The sequence below is a fragment of the Eurypyga helias genome, unplaced genomic scaffold, assembly GCF_000690775.1.
Source record: "Eurypyga helias isolate BGI_N326 unplaced genomic scaffold, ASM69077v1 scaffold25384, whole genome shotgun sequence".
Classification (NCBI taxonomy): domain Eukaryota; kingdom Metazoa; phylum Chordata; class Aves; order Eurypygiformes; family Eurypygidae; genus Eurypyga; species Eurypyga helias.
Genome location: NW_010248527.1, coordinates 1,461 through 22,182, shown reverse-complemented (window position 1 = coordinate 22,182; position 20,722 = coordinate 1,461). Strand labels below are relative to the sequence as shown.

General features: G+C 46.3%; 1 protein-coding gene across 1 annotated transcript in view; it reads left to right on the top strand.

The window, feature by feature from the left end:
* LOC104505441 (dedicator of cytokinesis protein 5) overlaps positions 1–20,489 on the top strand; it is a gene marked incomplete at both ends in the record, with an annotated part of 30,734 nt that extends 10,245 nt beyond the window's left edge. The window contains 23 exons of the mRNA XM_010151083.1: positions 192–340; positions 1,187–1,322; positions 1,468–1,625; positions 2,283–2,364; positions 3,099–3,228; positions 3,904–3,976; positions 5,285–5,427; positions 6,597–6,722; positions 7,243–7,367; positions 7,786–7,884; positions 8,035–8,107; positions 8,918–9,021; positions 9,663–9,855; positions 10,581–10,678; positions 11,569–11,658; positions 12,718–12,818; positions 14,899–15,033; positions 15,728–15,839; positions 16,958–17,028; positions 17,989–18,095; positions 18,525–18,661; positions 19,382–19,477; positions 20,391–20,489. Of these exons, the coding sequence (XP_010149385.1) occupies positions 192–340; positions 1,187–1,322; positions 1,468–1,625; positions 2,283–2,364; positions 3,099–3,228; positions 3,904–3,976; positions 5,285–5,427; positions 6,597–6,722; positions 7,243–7,367; positions 7,786–7,884; positions 8,035–8,107; positions 8,918–9,021; positions 9,663–9,855; positions 10,581–10,678; positions 11,569–11,658; positions 12,718–12,818; positions 14,899–15,033; positions 15,728–15,839; positions 16,958–17,028; positions 17,989–18,095; positions 18,525–18,661; positions 19,382–19,477; positions 20,391–20,489 (2,637 nt within the window). The remainder of the gene's footprint in view (positions 1–191; positions 341–1,186; positions 1,323–1,467; positions 1,626–2,282; positions 2,365–3,098; positions 3,229–3,903; positions 3,977–5,284; positions 5,428–6,596; positions 6,723–7,242; positions 7,368–7,785; positions 7,885–8,034; positions 8,108–8,917; positions 9,022–9,662; positions 9,856–10,580; positions 10,679–11,568; positions 11,659–12,717; positions 12,819–14,898; positions 15,034–15,727; positions 15,840–16,957; positions 17,029–17,988; positions 18,096–18,524; positions 18,662–19,381; positions 19,478–20,390) is intronic.
* Positions 20,490–20,722: the final 233 nt, after the last annotated feature.

Below are 20,722 nucleotides of genomic sequence, written 5' to 3'. Positions count from 1 at the left end.
GGCAGTACAAGGTCAGGAGAATTTGTTCCATAGGTCTAATCTTGTAGTGTCATATGGTGCCAGTTCCTCAGATACTTTTTTTAGCTAAGTACAACTTGTATGAGAGATGCAGTTGAGTACGTTTCAGAAGGCTCACTGAGCTCATCGTTTCCAAGCTATCGCTATCTTAAAATTGTCCTTTTTTCCTGTAGGATAACAAGACAACACAGTTTCGGCATGTCCAACAAATGACTTACAGCCTGATAGAGTGGCGGTCCCAGATACTGTCTGGGACACTTCCCAAAGATGAGCTGGCTGAGCTCAAGAAGAAAGTCACTGCTAAGATTGACTATGGCAACAGGTAAACTCCGAACTGTGTCTTGAAGGCAGGGGCAAATCCCAGTAAAGGCTCTGGGTGGTTATCAATACGAAATGGTGTGAGTGACCACACAGGGCAGATGCTGAATTAGGCTTTACCTTTGTCCTTGGAAAGGGGATAATTCCAGCTTTCAGTCCCCATCAGAATGTGACCAGCATGGCAGGTGGGCATGAAGCAGTTATGTCTGCATATGCCAGCAATCTCTCTGACTTGGCAGGAAACCTTACCTGTCTTCATTCTGCAGAAATGCTGGCACATGGGCTTGTTTCCCATGGAGCACAATTTGTGCCTGGCTAGCTGGAGCCAGGGTTTAGATGGTAGTTAGAAACTAAACTGCTTTATCAGCAACTGAGTAATACAGTTCTGTAGGCCACCAAAACTCCATTTTTCATTGGTTTGTACAGAACAGGGATTGTCTCCAGAGCTCATTTATCTGCCTGTCAGGCTTGATTCAGGTCAAATAAGTCAACTGAGAAGAAAGTCTATAGCAAAGAATAATACTAAGCCATAATCCATAAGTACGATAGACATACATACTTTTTTTTAAAAGAACAACACCACACCAACCTTTAAGTGAGAACAAAGATGTCATCTCAGAATTAAGTTACCTGACTAGTTACTTTTCCCTTTAATGGGAAAATGAGGGGTGAGGGAGAAGTATTTCAGGATGGGAAGACGGCGATGTGATTACTGCCAGGAATGGAGCTGATGCACATCGGCTGCCTGGTGCAGTCCACACTTCGGATTGGGAGTTGTGCTCTTTCACTCACCTGCGCTACAGAAATACTGTGTTGTTTCCTTTGTCCTCATGACTTGCACACTGCTCAGGATCCTGGGTTTGGACCTGGTTGTACGAGATGACAATGGGAACATCTTGGACCCAGATGAAACCAGCACAATCTCTCTCTTCAAGTCCCATGAAACTGCATCCAAAAGGATTGAGGAAAGAATCCAGGAAGAGAAGGTACGCCTCTTGTTGCTGAATTTTTCCTCTTCAAGTAACTAGTACCCACTGTATTTGTACATTCCTCTTAAGGATATGCCGCTACTTTGGCAGCGGGACTGAATTCTCCTGTGTGTGTTTTTAACGGGCGTACTCTGCTTTGCAGTCCCTGCAACAGAACTTGGACCTCCGAGGGCAGCCGATTTTCAACACAACACATACCTATAGCCTCTACGTCAACTTCAAGAATTTTGTCTGCAATATTGGAGAAGATGCAGAGCTCTTAATGAGCCTCTATGATCCCGATCTCTCCAAATTCATCAGGTAGGGTTCTTTCTGTAGGCGCGTCAGCAATTTAGTCATCGCAGTGCTCGTTCTGAAGAAGCTAGTAGAGGTTAGAAAGGAAGATCCAGCAGATGAGTGTTTTGGTTCTGTTGGTTGCTGCCCCAGTGGTGATTTGGAAGGGGGTTATTTAATTCCAGAGGAGATAGGCAGTCAAGGTTCTGAGCCCATGAACTCCTCTTCTTAAAGCTGGACATTTCTGTGGCACATTAGTCAAAAATCCCAAGTTGTCTCTCCTAAGTTCTTGAATTTCCCTGCTGTTGTCACTAGGCTTAATGCATTTCATTAATTGCTTCCTCTTAAACCAGGAACATGCATGATGTTTGCTCTTAAGTCAGTACAATTTCCCACCTAAGAGATGGGCATCTTGTACCAGTAGGAGAAGGTAGGAACTTTATCAAGGAAGCATGTACGTGCCAGGGGCCTCTGGCTCCATCCTTGAAGTTATTGGTGTGGACATGCAGTCACAGTGATGCAGTGACATAAATGAGTCACTTCAGAATCACTTGGGCATGCAAGGTTTTGGCAGAATTGTTCAAATATTCAAAAAAGATCAAAGTACTTTTGAGCTTCTGCCAGGTAATGGGAATGTCCAGTGTTGATTTATTTAATATCTATTTTTTCTTCCTTTATTTGTAGTGAAAATTACCTGGTTCGTTGGGGCAGTAATGGGATGCCTAAAGAAATTGAGAAACTGAATAACCTTCAAGCAGTCTTTACCGTAAGTTTCTGTATTTACATCCTGGAAACTTCCCGCACGCTGCAAGCATCTGCGTTGGGTTCTTTCCTTCTCCCCTCCACCCAGCAGAAGGGGGAGCACGTGATGTTTTGGGGACACTTAAGATCTTAGAGGCAGCCTCGGAGGAGTGCTTCTGAAAAGTGTGTATGTGTCAGTCTGAAGCAGCAGTACAGGTGTAATTGTTTTGCAGTGGTACTGTCAGCGCGTGTCGCTTACCCAAGTGTTTCTGGAAGCCCTGATAAGCACTTCTCTGTTGGAGTCAAACTGCACCAAAAATCTGGGCTTGAGACCATAGCTGTTTGTTGTTCGTTGCTTTGCTGATCCTCCTCTTCTTTGCAACCAGATCTTAGTGCCAGACTTGTGCATCAGTGAAGTAATTTCTGATAAGCAGCAGCGGTGGCACAAACGAACTGCCTGTCAGGATCCCAGTGCTTTGGCAGTTAACATCATTTACCCTCCCTCCAGTGCGGTTCCTGGGGTGTGTTGCCAAAGAGCAATGGGATGTTTAGAAATTGCTGTGTGGAAATCGCTAGGCGTTTTGTAGTTTTGTTGTTCAGGTTTTTTTTCCCCTGGGGCTCAAAGGCAGCAGGCTTTACTTTTATCCAATAATAGATTTCCTTTTATATGTGTGTACAGTCTAACAAAAGTCTTACTCTCTGTCCTCGTCCATTCGTAAAGCAGATTTGCTGCAACATTTTACTTTAAATATTTTGTAGGATTTAAGCAGTTCTGACTTGATCAGACCGAAAATCAGCTTGGTGTGTCAGATTGTGAGGGTGGGACATATGGAGCTGAAAGACGGGAAGAAGCATACCTGTGGACTCCGGAGGCCCTTTGGTGTGGCAGGTATGGTGGATCCATCAGTGGAGAAAGCAGCATGGCCCGGGGCAGGGACAGTGGGCTGGGAGTTGGGAAATGCCTGCTTCTGTCGGCAAAGCCTGCTAACCTTAGCGTCAGCATCTCTGCTTTCAGGAGGGAGATGCTGAGATGGACCTGCGCGTGGTGTGCCTTTGAGAGCATTCGAGGGAAGTTGTGTTTGAAGATGAAATGCTGTTACCGTTCACTTGTTTTGTCACCCACTAAAAAGGCAACACGCTGCTGTCAGTGCAGAGCCTTTAGCCAAAAGGGATTTGCTCCTTGGACTAACGGGACAAAGCTGGAGTTTTTAAAGGAGCCTTGGTGAATCAGCCAATTCCTGTTCAATTCCTGTGATCTCTTGTGAAGAGACTTGCTGTAAATTCCTGGTGGAAAACCACTTCAGAATAATCAGCATTTGAAATGGAATTGTAATTTCTTTGCCTTGAAATGCCTGAGCCCCACCTGTATATTCGCTTCCACTCCTGTAGGCTGACATCAGTGAAAAGGTGCTTTTTCAGAAGGGGAGAGTGGTGCTCCCTATTGCTGTCACGAGTGGCATTGGTCCAGAATAAGCAACTGCTCTTTCCATCCTGAAAGGGGAAAGCACTCTCTGTGTTTGTTAGCAGCTTGGCAAAACTATGTGATGAACTTGTGTTGTTGCAGTGATGGACATAACTGATATCATACATGGAAAGGTGGACGATGAGGAAAAGCAACATTTTATTCCATTTCAGCAGTAAGTACTGGACTGCAGAGTTCATCACATCTGGCTTATTTAAAGCAGTTGTCCTTTGGAGAAGGACAAATGTGTATGGGAGCCTGGCAGTGTACCAAGGTCTCTACAAATAGATTAGCTTATGGCAGTAGTCAGCTCTTTGAAGGAAAAGATTTCTGTCAGGCCTCTGAAGCCTTTGTTCCCCCTGATTTACATGTCTGTATGACAGGCTAAATTGCTTGGGGAGTTTTGGCAAGGCAGCTGAAATTGCTAGGTACCCCTATCATCTGCAGTAGGAGCAGAGCTCACTGAAAATAATGTTGTGGGGCCTGGGGGGTGTGACCTTCAAAACTACCAGGGGATCGAGAGGCAAGATTTTCAGAAACACCCCTCCTTGTCACTGTTGGAGGTACCCTGTGTATTGTCTGCCTCTCAGCTTTCCAGATCACTTTGTAAAGGGGAGTCAGAGGCAATAGGAAAGGGATTTTTCACTCTTTCTGGGCAAGGTGTTCAAGCCCCGATGTGTTTTGCAGTTCTGTATCGGTAGCTCGACCTTGTTGTTCTCCCTGCTCTCTGGTGGCTCACTTTTCGGCACGTTGCAGCAGCCAAAACGAAGCCTGTTTGGGTAGACTGGGCTGTGTCATGACAGTCATAAACACGGCAATCCGGTTGATGTAGCCATATGTCATTGCAGGGTATTTTCAGGAGAGATGGTGTGGGGTGTTGTTGGTTGGGTTTTTCCCCGTACCCTTTCAGGACCTGGGGCTGGAAAGAAGGATGTCTTCAAAAGACATCGGTTTTGCATATGCTTTGGTTCGTTAGTGATGGTGTGGGTACGGGAGTGAAGTTGAGTTCAAGATCCAAAGCTCATGGCCGTGTTTGTGACTAGGGATGGGTTTGTCACTCAGCTCATCTGACGGGAGTGCAAGGCTCTGCTGAGCTGTTCCGGCACAGTAGCCGGTAGCTGGACTTGTCCCACAGGTCTGCCGGCAGTCCGGGCGGGGAGCAGGAACAGGTCGAGCTGGCTGTGCTCGTGCTTGTCCTGAGGCTGTTGTTTCAGTAGGATCAAATGGGACCGTGGAGTCTTTGGGTCAGTGTTCCTCACCCCAACCCTGAGCTAGCTCGGTGATGGGATTCCTACTATGAGAGTTTCACTGTATTTCTGTTGGGTTCTTCACCGTGCAGGTGAAGAAGGAAAATTCCCAAGGAATTCTTTAAACAAAACTGTTTTCTGGGAAAGCAGTCAGCTGTTGGCCAGCCCTCCTCTTGCAGAGCACGTGTTTGGTGTCAGTCTGTCTGCTTCCCCATCTCTATTGTTGTTCTTCTCAGGATTGCCATGGAAACGTACATCAGACAGCGACAGCTAATCATGTCCCCACTGATAACTTCCCATGTGATCGGAGAGAATGAGCCCCTCACTTCTGTCTTCAACAAAGTCATCGCTGCGAAGGAAGTGAATCATAAAGGGCAAGGTACAGGCGCTGGGCAGAAGCTGTGTAAAAACCAGGAGCAAGGAAGGGCTCACCCTGCTTACAGGGGAAAATAAATGGCTTGTGAAAGTTCAGAGATCAAGGCTTACTGGAGTTTCCTACCTTCCCTGAGCCAAACCATGGTCTAATCTTGTGATTTATCTCAACAGTGTTAATGAATTTTAAATTGCTGCTATTCCACCTTAAACTGCTGCTATTCCAAAGTTACACAGAACACACATTCATACGTTAAATCACTGCTGAGATCGCTGCACCTAGGGACAGACATAAACCATTAAATCTGGGTCTAGGAGTGGATTCCACCACACCCAGACTCCTCCCCTCCCTGTGAGGAGGAGTTCAGAAAGTGAGGGGGTCCACACTGAACCTCGTTACTCAACAGGAGGGTCTCCCTCACCTTCTTTGCCCAACCCCTATATAAATCACACCAACCCGATTCTGACTCAGTTTCCCTGACCCCATGTAAATCATTTGAGGCCAGCTTTGATTTGATTTCCTTTTGTATGCTTTTCCCATGTTGAGTCAGTAACAGAGTGAACCTTCCCATCACATTCTGTTAGGTCACATGTTTTACAAATTCATATTAAAATCCCTTTTTTTCCTGCTGTCTTTGACAGTGACTTTTTAAGCAGCCTAAACCACTCGGTCGCGACAGGTCTGTGTAGTGGTTGACACCCCAGAAAAGCGGGAGCTAAAAAAACCCCTAAATATAGGAGCTGTTCTTACTTGCATGAGAAGAGCTTCTCTAGCTGCTGGCTGACTTGCTAGTGTTGTCATATTTTTAAGGTAAAACTATTTGTATGGACACAAAATATTCTTATGTGAACGTGGCTGATTGCATATTCTAAATGCTTTGGGTTTAAACCCAAAAGGGTGGTTCTGCACTTGCCTGTGTCTGGCCTTTGCTCAGACACACGAGGGGATTCTTCTCAAAGCTCGGGTGTCACTGCAGAGAGTGTCCTCGCCCAGTGAGGCCTTATTCACCGTTTGGGAGACGGAGATCTGGGCAGGTGAGAACCAGCTTGGGATATTTGTGGAATTGTTGCATGGAGATCCCTTGAAGATTTTTTGTTCTGTTCAGCATAGGCTTCAATTTCATGTTTTCATACTTTTTTTTTTCCAGTAAGCAAGTGTTACCTTTCTTTCCTTAGGTCTTTGGGTCTCCCTGAAACTGCTTCCTGGAGATCTAGCGCAGGTTCAAAAGGATTTTTCCCACCTTGTAGACAGATCAACTGCCGTGGCTCGCAAAATGGGATTCCCTGAGATAATCCTTCCTGGTAGGTCCCGTATGTCTCTGCACTTCCATGGAGTGAAAGATCCAGTTGAAATTCTAGATTTCTGCTACAAACAGATTTACTTTGAAGCTATCTGAAAACGTTGTTTTCATTTTTCTGGAGTTTTCCAGCCCATTTGGGTGGTATTGTCAAAGTAGTGAAGCTGCAGGCTTCCTTCTTTTTACTGAAACATGATCATGTGAGTACTGTTTGGAAGGAACTTTCTGTTTAGTCAGAGACATCTTTGTGGTATATAGGTTTGACCCTCTTCTGTTTAATCCATTCAAAATCGATTTAACCCTATAGAGCTCATGACATTAAAAGAAAAGTTACATAGAGACAGGGGAGAAGGGTAAATTTTAAAAGATTTTACATAATTTGAGAAGATGATGATGTTGAGTGTCATTAATTAGCTGGTATCAGTAAAGGAGAGGAGGAGGAGTATCATGTGGTACCCAAGGATGTTAAATCTTAACCTGTCCAACGGTCTGTACGAGAACTCACTAAGCGCTCTGCCTTGTAGGTGATGTTCGAAATGATATCTATGTCACCCTGATCCAAGGGGAGTTTGACAAAGGGAAGAAGAAGACTCCCAAGAATGTAGAGGTCACCATGTCTGTACACGATGAAGACGGAAATCTCCAGGAGGTACGATGGCTCTGTGGGAGGTCACAAGGCTGCCGCGTTCGCGAGACGATAGCTCCAGTCTGTAGGATCTTATTTATCAACTCTGTGCAAGAATGGTGTGATAATGGACAAAAATTTGAATGCTCATCTTTAAAGATTCTGTAATACTCTCAAAGAGCTGACCTGCCTTGAGTTCCCCTGACTGTGAAGCATAGACTTGGAGTAACTGATGGTTACGTGCTCTGAGAATGTCTGATTGAGAACTGCTCAAAGACTTCTTTGAGCAACCTGGTCTAGTGGAAGGTGTCCCTGCCCATGGCAGGGGGTTGGAACTAGATGATCTTTAAGGTCCCTTCTGACCCAAACTATTCTATGATTCTTGCTTTCATTCTAGACCTCACTTTTTCTTTCCCTCCCCCTCCCTTGTTTTTGTCCAAAGAAAGCCATCCATCCTGGTGCCGGTTATGAAGGTGTCTCCGAATACAAGTCTGTTGTGTATTACCAAGTCAAGCAGCCTTGCTGGTATGAAACCGTGAAGGTAGGAGTGTGTGATTTACAGCCTTCTCCCTCTGTGTGGGGAACGGAACTGATGTAAAATCAGTAGGTGCATCAGGAGCATCGTCTCCTGTGAGTTGAGTGGAGATGGAGCATGCTGGTGCTGCGTTTCTCACTGCATTCTCACCTCCAGGTGTCCATTGCAATAGAAGAAGTCAGTCGTTGCCATTTGAGATTCACTTTCCGTCATCGGTCATCACAGGAGTGTAAGTATCAGAAAGATCTGCAGGGATGCTGTACTCTTCCCCCCAAGGTGTAGCGCTTGCGTTTCTACTCGTTTCCATTGCTGTGGGTTCTCTTGCAAGCAAAGGAAAATAATTCAAGCTTTTTACAGCCTTAAAAGAGGGTTGGTGCTGGTTGTCCTGTAAAACTGACAGGGAGCAACATGTTGCCCCCCTCAAAAGACAGTTAATGCTTATTGCTGCTTTGGCTTCTCAGGGGATGGTGGTGTTTTTAATTTATTTCAAGGCCTTCACAAAACACAGTGCAAGGCCTGGTGGGCTCCTAACAGCCTTCCTGTAGGAGGATTTCTGATTAGGTTAAGGAAAGGCTAATGAGAAAGAGCCAGAAGTTTCAGCAAATGACTTCAGAGCCCTGAAACAAGCTCAGTAATGTTGAGGCCAAACCCTTGAAAGGCTCTAAAAGAAAATTCCCCTCAGGTACCTGGGAGATGCAGTGACATACTTCCACATCCCCACCTTGCAAGCAGCTTTGCAAAATCCCAACCAAAGTGACTCTGTGCTTATGTATGTCCATCTAGCAGCACAACTGGCCACTGAAAGTGTGGCCAGAGATGCTTCAGAGAGGACGTTTTCCTGTGTAGCTGCTGATACCTGCTGAGTGCCTTGAGCTGAAAGGGAGAGAGCACGAGCTCTTTCTGCTGCGGATCACAGCGTTTGCCAGTTCCGTTGCATTGCCGTGGGATGCCGTTAAATAAAGAAGCAGCTGCACGTAGTTAGAGACCTACATGGGCGTACGTAAGGCAATTCTTAATCACGATTTTTCTCTGTTTGCAGCTAGGGATAAGTCTGAGAGAGCTTTTGGCATGAGCTTTGTGAAGCTGATGAATGCAGATGGAACAACACTGCAAGATGGCAAACACAATTTGATTGTTTATAAGGTAGCTTGGGCATTTGCTGTCTTCACTTCTGTTTAATTAATCACAACAACTCTTGGCTGACTGTTTTTCCTAGCAATGTAAACATCTTTGTTGCAGAGATTTTTAATATTTTTTCTAGGGTAATCTCTTTGGGGTTTTGGGGTATTAATGTCAGCCTCAGCTCTGCTTTCACTGGTGGGTTTTGACTGCAAGTACACAGATCTGGTACATCCCTTGTGTCTGTACAGAGTGTTCTTCTCTAACCTCATTCACCTACACAGCGTGCGATGAACAGGCCTGGTGGACACCTGCCTTGGAGTATCAGTGTGTCATGGGAAGAGACCTAGTGCCTCTGATCACAGAGGAAAAAGTTGATGCATGGCAGTAGAAAGCTACGAAGGGTCAGGGTGGAACCCTCCTAAACTCTGTGTCTTGAATCGCTCTGCCAAGAGCGTAGTTCATTGGCAGTACAGACAACTTCTGTTCCCTAAAGTTAAAGGCCCAAACAGACACTGAGTAAACAACTGTGGATATGAAAAGGTGTTTAACCCCTCTCTGGCTGTTACTGTGGTGAACTGTGTCTGCAGATGGGGGCTGTGAGAGGTCGGACAAGGTGTGCTCAGTGTGACATAACTCCTGTCTTTGCTGTGTTCAACCAACAGGGTGATAACAAGAAAATGGAAGATGCTAAATGCTATTTAACTCTTCCTTGCACCAAAATGGAGATAGAGGAGAAAGAGGCCCCCTCAGGGAAAAATCTGCACCATCTCGCCAACTTCACACCCACTAAGGATAGTACAAAAGACAGCTTCCAGATTGGCACTTTGATCTGCTCCACCAAGCTTACCCAGAATGGTAGGTCTGGCGTTCAGCAGCCTGCTCATATCATGCTGTGTATTTGAGGTAAAGAGGGCACTTTCCTTATGCAAACCTGGCCCTGCAGCATGTGGGGGCATGGTGCTTTAGCTTTAAACCTGTTCCAGTGCCTCCCCGCCCTCTTTGGGAAGAATTTCTCCCTGATGTCCCATCTCAATCTCCCTCTTTCAGTTTAAACCCATTACCCCTTGTCCTGTCACTACAGGGTCTTGTAAAAAGCCCCCCCCCCAGCTTTCTTGTAGCCCCCCCCAGGCACTGGAAGGGGCTCTAAGGTCTCCCCGGAGCCTTCCCTTCTCCAGGCTGAACCCCCCAACTCTCCCAGCCTGTACCCATGGCAGAGGGGCTCCAGCCCTCAGAGGCTCTCCGTGGCCTCCTCTGGACTCTCTTCCACAGCTCCGTGTCCTTCTGCTGTTGGGGGCCCCAGAGCTGAAGGCAGAACTGCAGGGGGGTCTCCCCAGAGTGGAGCAGAAGGGGAGAATCCCCTCCCTCGCCCCCCTGGCCACGCTGCTCTGGATCCGGCCTGGGATACAGTTAGCTTTCTGGGCTGCCAGTGCACACAGATGGGAGATGGGCATGAGCTGTTGACTTCTTCTTGTAAGCTGATTCTAAAACTAACCTCTAGTATTGTTCTGTGCTGTTCTGCAGCCGTCGAGTAGGCTGAGTTGCTGTGATGTTTCTAATTGCTGCTCTTCTGTCCTTGCTAGTTGACCTGCTGGGTTTGCTGAACTGGCGTTCTAACTCTCAGAACATAGCTCGCAACCTACGGAAGCTGATGGAGGTGGAAGGAGGAGAAATTGTCAAGGTATTGTAGAGAACTGAGTCTCCTTGTTATGCAAACAACGTATGTGCTTGATCTAGACCTGAAGGGTTGCAGTTGTACCCAGAACCCTCCGCATAGGCCAGGAGAGCCGTGCTTGCTGCTGCGCTATGGAGACAAAAGACACTGCCCCAAGAGCTCTTGTTAGTGGAATTCCCCAGAATTACAGAAGTAAATGTTACCAGGATCAGGGAGATAGTGCTGACTTTATTTTTCCCTGTATCCTTATGGAATAGAAGATGTAGTTAAAGCCTAACTTGTGATTTTCAGTAGTGGTTTTGGGTCTCCTTTATGATCAGGGACTTGCTGTGGCTCTAGGAACAGAGTGCAGAGAAGGCCCAAAGAGTTCATGGAGCACCATGGGGATTAGACCTGAAATGCAGGAAAGACCCACAGAAAATACTCTACTGGAGGATTTAGGAGACAAGACTTCCTGTGGTTCCAAGTGTGGATCTCTTGAGATTATGCAGGGCCATGGTTGTACGTAAACGGGGTGTCGCTGCAGACCAGCCTTCATGTGAGATGTCATGCCTTGCGCAGGGTGTGTGGCTGATCGACCCAGAGCAAGCTTTAACTATATGGACAGTGTATTCAGTAGGTCTCTTGCTAAATAAAAAGGCAAAAGAACAGAGAAGTGGGGCCGTTCAGAGCTGGTGATAGAAGATGCTCCTTGCTGTAGTGAGGGACAGTGGTGTGATGGTCACAACAAGCATGTGAACGACACAGGACTCTGATCCCATTTCAAATGCTCTTTCATGGGCAGCTTTTATAGTTCGGCTGGGCTGGAAGGGGAAAAATGATCCAAGGAGTAGGCACTTGTGCAGGCTCCCAGAAGTAGTTCTTTTCCCATCCTTTTACTGTTTTGTTCCCTCTAGTTTTTGCAAGACACCCTTGATGCGCTGTTCAACATAATGATGGAAATGTCGGAAAACGAAACCTATGACTTCCTTGTGTTTGATGCGCTGGTGAGTAGCCTTTGTGGACTTGGAGTATGTGCTTTTCAGCCATATTCTCAGTCTGTTCCTGGTGCTTCCTTTAGATGAGTGATTGCTCTTTTCCTCTGAGAAATAAACTGTATTTGAAGACTTGTTAAGGCATTTTCAGGAGGTAGCACTGGTACGCATTGATCTTTTCAGGAACAGCAGGGGAAACAGTAAAAAATGTTTACGGAATTTGTGTTAATTCCTGCAGATCACTTGTTGCATTAAGGCAGTTTACAGAGGAGAAAAGCCGTGTTATCTGTCTGAAGCACAAAGGGAAGTGGTTTGTGGAGGATCTGGGGCTGTGGTGGGAATGGAACCTGTGCACTCTAAATCCCAGCCCAGCGCCTGGGCAGTTGCTGTGGCATCTCCTCTGAACCTTTATAATGACTTCACAAGGAGTTTTCTGCACCGTGGAGAGACTGCTTGGTACATGTGTGAAAGGCACTGGTTTTGGTGTGCGGTGCAGCGACAAAGCTCTGTGCTTCGTGCTGCTCAACAAATATGTACTTGGCAGTTCAGGAAGAAATAGGAAGTCAGATGGGTCTAGCAGATGTCACTCGGAGGTACGAATATGGAGGGATATTGTCCTGGCTGTACTACGTGTCACTGTAGTAACAGGACTGAGTGCTAAGAGACAAATCATCAGAATCTCAAGTTCTAGCTCAAAAAGCATCATTTCCTAGCCTTGCAAAGTGGTCCTGGGCAGCTCTGTGCCAGTTGAACCTGTTCTGTGACTGTGGGTGGTGCTGCTTCCTGTATCAGCCTTGTTGTGTTGGGCGGTAGCTCACTTAATCTCTGGGATGTTCTATCCAAATGCTGCCATGACCGACCTTCCCTCTGAGCAATGACGGAGTCGCACACACCACAATATTTAGTCACTATTGGGATGTGAATAACGCTGCCTGTAGCATTAATGCTGTGAGAAAAACCAAAACTACGATCCAGCAGAACAAACAATGTGCCTTTAGAGACTGAGCTATGCTCGAGTGAGTGAGAGGTTGAGCGACTCGGTACATCTGTTCCCTTTTGAATCTTTGGCAGGTGTTTATTATTTCTTTGATCGGAGACATCAAGTTCCAGCACTTCAACCCTGTACTGGAAACCTACATCTACAAGCACTTCAGTGCAACCCTGGCCTACGTGTAAGTATCAGTAACCATGGACCCACGCGCTGTCGTTCAGGCCGTGTCACTGCCAGTTTCAGTGAACTCTGCTCACGTGATAAAGACACCACAGGCCGGAGTGTTCCACCCTGGCCTCTGCTTTCAGGAGAGACAGAAACCTTGCAATTACTCTTTTTACTCTGTAAAAATTTTCTGTGGTAAGAATTTTTTCTGTAAGGAAAAGACACCATTGTCACGGAAAATCCTGTGTCAGACTGTGGTTCAGACTCTTTTGCCCTGTAGTCCTTGGTCTGTGTGTGGTAAAAGCATCTTTATATCTTTAAGCCTGATTTCCTACTGGAACCAGGTTTATGCCATCTCCCCCTTACAACCTTACCATGCTTTGGTCTAGTATTGCTGGTCAAAGCTCGGTGGGCAGTGTAGGGGTGGTGATTACAGGGATGTGCGGAAGGTGGTGAAAAATACTGTCAGTCAGTGTGGACTGGGGGGGGCAGTGGGAGTTGGTGAAGGAACACGAATTCATAAGAAATCTGGTCTGATAGGTGTTGCTGCTCATGGAACAGTTTTGTCCCGCCAGTATCTGCCTCAACCTTTTCAATCCACCCCAGAAGTACTTTGAGCAGAAGAAAGTTTGAAGTAACTTGTGTATTTTGTACTATGTGCTGCAGTTTTAGGGGTGTGTTTGGATGGGACTGTGGGGAGCAGAAGCAGAACCTTATGTGACTGACACATGAGTGACATTGTGGTTGATGGTAGCAGAGACAAGAGCGGTGTTCACCTCTGCGTCTGCCTACCACAGGCAAGGTGAGGAGGCCAGGGTTCAGAAAAGGGCTGAGTGTCATGTGGGGTTTAAACATGCAGATCACGTGAAGTTACACTTACATACCCAAACTCTCAGTGGCATTTGTTTAGAAATTTGCAATTCTTCACATCCGGATGTGTGAGCATGGACAGTGGCAGGAATTCTGTTCCCCCGTGGTGTCATCTGTGGAACTCGGCAGGTTTTTAAACACTCAGCTCGCAATCATTAACCCTGTTTTACCAGGGAAGGAAAAGCTGACACGCCCAGTTTATTTAGGTACGTGTGAAAATTTGGTCCGTTCAGTCAACATGTTGCCTTGTGCTTAAAAATGAGGCATTTGTCTAAGTGCTGTAGCGAGTCATGGCTCACATGTCCAAGGATACCCAGGAGGTTGGTGGAGAAGCCAGGAATAACACCTGTATCTCTTGACTTGCCAGCTCCTTGATTCCCCTCAACCCAAAGGTCATTACCCTCATGGTAACAGGCAACTAAAGAGTTAAAACTGAGCTCAACAGGGAGGGCAAAACCAGAAACTAAATTCCTCTTCCCCCTCTAAAAACCTTTCCTTATTTTACTGATGTGTGTGAGTGCCTAGTCCCGGTGTTCAGCCTGTTCCGATGGCTGTCAACCAAAACACCCTGGTGAGGACGCACAATTCCCTGAGGCTCTGAAGTCCTCATCTGGATTGCTGTCCTCTTCCCTGCCCTCGCCTCACAGTCACTCCTTGCATGTGACTTGCTTTCCTTCTTCCCTGTAACCTGTGGAAGAGTCATAATTCCCACTTCTCTTCACTATAAATAACTTCTCTGTCTGATTCACGAGCACACTGTATCTTAGCTTTGTTGTCCCCTTGCCTTTATTTCCAGCTTAGCCCCACAGTGCAATATCTGCATAATGCCAAGTAGTTCCTAACAACATGCAGTGTCCTTTGTGCGCTCCGCATGCCGGAATTGGATGCTGGCAGCCTGGCAAACAGAGCGGGCGAGTGCAAAAGGTGCTGTGTACTCGTCTCTTGCTCACACGCCGCTTTGGGTGCCGTTCAAGAGAAGAAAGCTTTTAGGGAAAAAGGAAAGCAGATCAAGCAGCTGGGATTTGTAGACTTTTCTGAGAATTCATGAGCTGGTTGTGGAAATCTGGCATCCCAAAGCCAAAGATTTCAGAAGGAAATAGGCTGTGAAGAGGAACCCTTGTCTGTTACCTGTTTATTAGACTGTAAACTCTGGAATAAGGGAGCTGGACTTACTCAGAAACCTAACGATGTCTATATTTATTCTCCTTTGTGTTTTATTTCCAAAGGAAACTCACCAAAGTACTGAACTGTTACGTGGGAAATGCTGATGACTCCAGCAAGACAGAACTGCTGTTTGCTGCTCTGAAAGCCTTGAAGTACCTGTTCCGATTCATTGTGCAGTCACGAATCTTGTACCTGAGGTGAGACGGAGGGCATAGCCATCCTTAGGTCTCCTTTGGGAGTCAGTGGAGTTACTTTCACGCAGCACCACTGGAGGAGATGTTCTTCGGCATATCCTCTGCCCTGTGTCCACAGCTGGAGCAAAAGTTGAGTGGAAATAGAAACACCTCGTTTGAAGACAGGAGTGCTCTTAGTCACTGTAGCATGCTATAAGCAGCATGTGATCGTGCTGAACAGGAATCCGTTATTTACTAAAAAAATGAGAACATGGGATAACTTCCTCCTTTTAAGAAACTAAGAAACCAATGCACACATGGTTTCTCGTTAGATGAGGTGAGTCCGACACGTCCTCTGGTTAGGGTAAACCCAGGAGGTTTGACTCTAGCCTCAGAACGTGTTTTCTGAGATGAACAGCGGATGTTTGCAATCCTGTCCTCACGTTCGTTCTGGTGATTTTGTTCAGTACAGAATGAGGTACCTGATTCTTGGGACCCAAGCAGAACTTGATGCAGTGGTGGTTTAAAAAGTGCAGCTTTTCCCTTATAGGCAAAGCAGGAAGTTCCTGCAGAATGCCCAGTGCTGTTGTCACACTCCTGGCTCTGCAGAAGGAGATTGCGTTAAGGTGTTGCTCCACAGGATAAAATCATATTTCAGCTACTGTGACTCTGTTAGCCCAGATATATATGTGGAAGTAGCTCTTTCTGCTCTTCGTAGGTTTTATGGGAAAAGCGAAGATGGGGATGAATTTAATGACGCTATCCGCAAGCTGTTCCTCTCCTTCAATGTCCTCATGGACCGGCCTCTGGAGGAGGCTGTCAAGATTAAGGTATGAGTAATGTCCAGGGAGAGGTAATGTCTTTTATTAGACATCTGATACAGCTGTGGGGGGTGGGGGCAGAACAAGGGACAAGCTCTGAGGCACATAAAACCCATTCAGATGAGTTGCATCACCTCTGAACGCCGGTTTTAATGAACTGTGTGCGCCACAAAAAGAACATCTAAACCCCAAAGTTTCTCAAACAAAGAGGAGAGCTGTGGCCTTGCTGAAAACCTTCAGCACTCACCAGGATGAAAGCGAACAGCCAGAGAGGACGAAGGTACTGCTGTGTGGAAGACACTTCAGCCAGTAACACCGGGCATGAGGGTGATGGAGACAGACATATTAAACTACTGCAGAAAATCAGTGTAATGCTGGGGATGAAAGTAGTGAAAACATGAACAGTTTCTAAATGTACTTAGGTGTCATACAGACTTGTTTTTCTAGTGCCAGCTGGATTATGAACTTTCATTTATGCTCTGAGGAGGAGCAGAGCAGCCATTCAGTGAGGCTGCTAAATTGCGGTGCGGCCTTTAGATCGCTTGCGTTACCTCAGTTCTTCCAGCCAACGTGCCTTTCTCGGTTGGAAGGAAAGATTGATTCTGAACTTAGAATTAGCACTTGGGTGATGTAAGGCCCAGCTTTGGGTCTCACGCAGGCAGAGTAGCTGCTCTGAACATCAGAGACACCTGTAGTTGCTGCAGCATCTGGTTGTCTGGATGCTGCCTTTATGAAAGCCATATTGCTACCTAGATCACTGTGGACGTGCTGCAGTACGCAGAACACAGAGTCACTGTAACTGACTGGTGCTTTCCATGTTGGGCCATAAGGAGCTTAATCCCTGGAACTGCAGGATGTTTGCAGGAACTGAAGAACTTGGCTGCGAATTCTTCCTCCTTCACCCTTCCCGCTCAGCACTGTGGATGTGGGGTTGCTGGAGGCTCTTTGGATGCATAGATTTGATCTTAAGCCAGTTCTCTACCGGTGTCTGCGTATTTGCTCTTGACAAGAACTAGCTTTGCCATGTGAGCTATCGGCACTGTTGAGACTTTACCCCCTTTCAGGATGAACAAACTAGCTAACTCCATTTCCACGTGGTTTTCACGTCCTTGTCTTTTTTCCTGCAGGGTGCAGCTTTGAAGTATTTGCCAAGCATCATAAATGATGTCAAGCTAGTATTTGACCCTGTTGAGCTCAGGTAACCGCATTGAGTTTGTCCTGTAAAGCTAGCTCATCCGTCAGGAACTGTTTTGGAGACTTCCCTAAAAGCAGCCACCGATTGCGACGTGAGGCCGCACATACTGTGCATGAGTCTAGGGAAGTGCTTGTGGGGCTTTAAAGGATGTCAGCACAAAGGAATCAATTCATCTCGACTGCTTTTTCTTAGGCACTCTGAGATTTCATCAAAAACCAAAATTGGAGGTCTAGGGGGGGATATGTTGAAGTGTTGTGTACTTTTCCACCAATTCTTGATGGTGTCTGAGGCAAACAGAGATGTATGGGCAAGGCATAGCCTTGGTCAGGAAAACAGGAGTTGTGTTTGCTCAGGAAATTCAGAACACCCTGGAGATCTGTTCCTTGGTGTTCATATCTTTGTCCACAATCTCCCAACCACGCCTCCTTGTTCTGACATAAGTAATCTGCTCGTAAGCAGTAGACAGAGAGCAAATGTACATGGAATTTAATTTAATGGAACCTCAGACTGAAATGAGTCGTCACCCTTGATGAAAGGGGCATCTGGAAGGATACGCTCTTGCCACGTACGACAGTGGTGTGAGTTTCAGCAGTCGTCTGCTGAAGCTTTGCAACATTCTGCTTTTGTTTTGTACGGAAGCAAGTATGGTTATGTTATGGTGGGCCTGGAGGTCAGATAGTGTAAGCTTTTGCGATGATACCTAGTGTGTCTGGGGATGCAGGCTTCATTTAAAGAGGTTTAAGCCTGTAGGTCCTGAATACTGTTCAGTTTTTCTAAAAACACTGTGCTAAACTTCTTGAAAATGAGGTAGGGCTCTGCAGTGATTTGCCTGGAGGCCACTTGCAGATAAGGTGTCCACACAGGGACAAAACTGCTCGACCTGCCCAGTTCAGGACAGCATAGGATGGAATCGCCCTGGGTGACAGTGCTGACCGTCTGCTTGCTTTGTGGTTTGCACACTAGTGTCCTCTTCAGCAAGTTTATCCAAAGTATTCCCGACAACCAGTTGGTTCGACAGAAGCTGAACTGCATGACCAAGATAGTCGAGAGCGACCTGTTTAAACAGTCAGGTAAGTAGCGATTTGTGGTCTCTGGATTCTGTGTGGCACGGGGCACGCACACTGAAAGCAAACATGTCTTTCAAGTTCACATCCTTTACATCACTGGTGGTCTAGCATTAAATCCATCTTTAGAAATATTCCTGGCATGAAGTGACTGAAACTGTTCTGCTGTTCAGTCTTTATACAATGCTCAATACTGCAGGATCCTCATCCAGTGTGTGGATTCCGAGACAGGCAGAAGGTGAGCGTGCGCTATCCGTTGTAATTCCAGGCTATTGATGACTCTCTAGCCTGTTAGTGGAACTTAGGCGGATTTAAGAATGTTTTGGTGTCCAGGGTAGTCACGAGCAGAAAGCTCCTGTGTGGTACCCTTGTATGCTGTGTGCTGAAGGACTTCCCGAGACCAACAAGCCGCGGGGCTCCCTTTTGTTTTCTCAGAATGCAGGGATGCTCTGCTGCCGCTACTGACTGATCAGCTGAGTGGCCAGCTGGATGACAACTCAAACAAGCCTGACCACGAGGCCTGCTCCCAGCTGCTTAGCAGTGTTCTTGAAGTCCTGGATCGGAAAGATGTGGTGAGCATAAACTCTCAGGGGTGCAGGTGAAGGCTAATTTTTGTGAGAAGTTACGGCGAAGCAGCGTTCTCAACTTGTGCTTTAAAAATTGGGACGTTCTGTTATTTACAGAAATCGTGTTGCGTTGCTGTATAGTTCTTTGTGCAAAGAGATTCGGAAAGTAGCTGTGTCTGAAAAGGAGCCCTGGAAGGTTGAATTAGTGGTTATCACTGCAGGACAAAAAGAAATTACTTCTCTTTCTAGGGACTGAAGCGTTATTCCCAGCTACTTCAGTGGCTTGTTGAATTCTCTGGAGCAAGTGATAAAAGTATTTGGTTTCTCACTTTCTGTGCTATGAAACAGGGACAAGGATCATCATTCAGTCAGGAGAATACGGTTACTCACCACATTAGTCATGGAAATTGATCCTAAGTCGCTGTGTAAAGAAAAGTTTGAGCTGAAGAGCTGTTGAGGGAAAGCAAAGCCAAATCAAAGCACCAGCTCCAGTTTAGCTGTGCCAGGATGAACTGACGAGGCCGGCGCAGATCAGTGACGCTAGCTCTCCACCGAGTGTGTGCCCACAGTGTTTGAATCGATTGCTCGCGTGTTTTACATCTCCTTTTTCTTGTGTCCTCTAATAACAATTAACCACTGTCAGGGCAGTCCTCCCGCGCAGGGAGCACTCTACAGAACAGTATATACATTAAGAGGTGTCTCATTTTCCTTACGGGATATCCCCAGGGGCCCACTGCTGTCCACATCCAGCTGATCATGGAACGCCTGCTAAGGAGAATAAACCGCACAGTGATTGGAATGAGCAGACAGTCTCCACACATGGTGAGAGCCTTTCACTTGCTTCAGTTATTACTTTACCGTTTGCTATAGTGGAATTTATTCTCCTGAGAGATGTCAGTGTGTAGCAGTGGTTTATGAAATCATCCTTCCATTTCCTGCAGGGCTTCCGTGCCACTAAAACATGGCTTTTGGTGGTTACTGAGACCATATATTAGGATACAAATTGTCCTACTCCAGCAGCAGTTTGAACTGAGCCACTTGGCTCTGATTTCAAGTTCCTTCGGGCCCTTGTGCACAGAGAATTTGGTTTCAGTGCTGTTTCTGATACACGAGGAGTCTTTGCTGAAACAATGTCCTTTTGTCACCTTGGCTGAATAGGATGAAATGCTGAAGGATGAGGCATCTCTGAAGGGCATTTCTGACTACTGCGTGGCATCTTAAAAGGTGTAAGCAAGTTGGTTTGGTTTAATCTGCCCTGTAGTTCATGTGCAGAAAGATGGAAAAACAAAGAGCTGGGTGTATGTCGTGGTATCTTCCTTTTGATAACTCTGAGGTCAGGTTAATGGTAGTACCAGTATGTCAGCTGCGAGAATTACAGTTGGCCATAGCAAATCTCAAAATCATAGAATTCTAGGTTGGAAAAGACCCTTAGGATATGATGAAGTGGCTTGTATGCACATGTATATTCTGTAGTTTGGAGGATGTGTTTTTCTTGCAAACTGCTCCCTGGTGAAAAAGCAAGCTACGCCCAGACTTCATACTTGAAATTTAGGAAGTCTTGACTGGTTTGAGGTAGAGGATTAAACACTAACACAGACTGATGTCAGGACATAGATAAACAGGAATGTAATCAGGGATATTTGGTTAGGTGGAACTCTGAAAGCATATGCCACACTTTGAACTTACAGTGCTTAATACAGGAAAATAATAAAATGTTTTGTTTTTCCTATTCTAGGGTGTCTTTGTGGCCTGCATGACAGCCATCCTGAGGCAGATGGATGATTTCCATTACAGCCATTACATCAATACTTTCAAAACCCGGCAGGACATTATTGTAAGTCAGCCTGGTTGGGGGATTAGCTCAGCCCATAAACAATTGCACTCTGCCTCTGAAAGGTCATTTCAAGTTACTCTGTTCAGCTTGGGGTGATTATACTGCATCCATCAGCAGTGCCTTATGGGCATCTAACGCCACAGCCACTGGGGATCCACTTGTGTCACCCCTCTCTGTGTCACCGTGGATGTTGCTGACTCAGTACAGCCTGAGAATAGCTCCTGCGGCGCTGG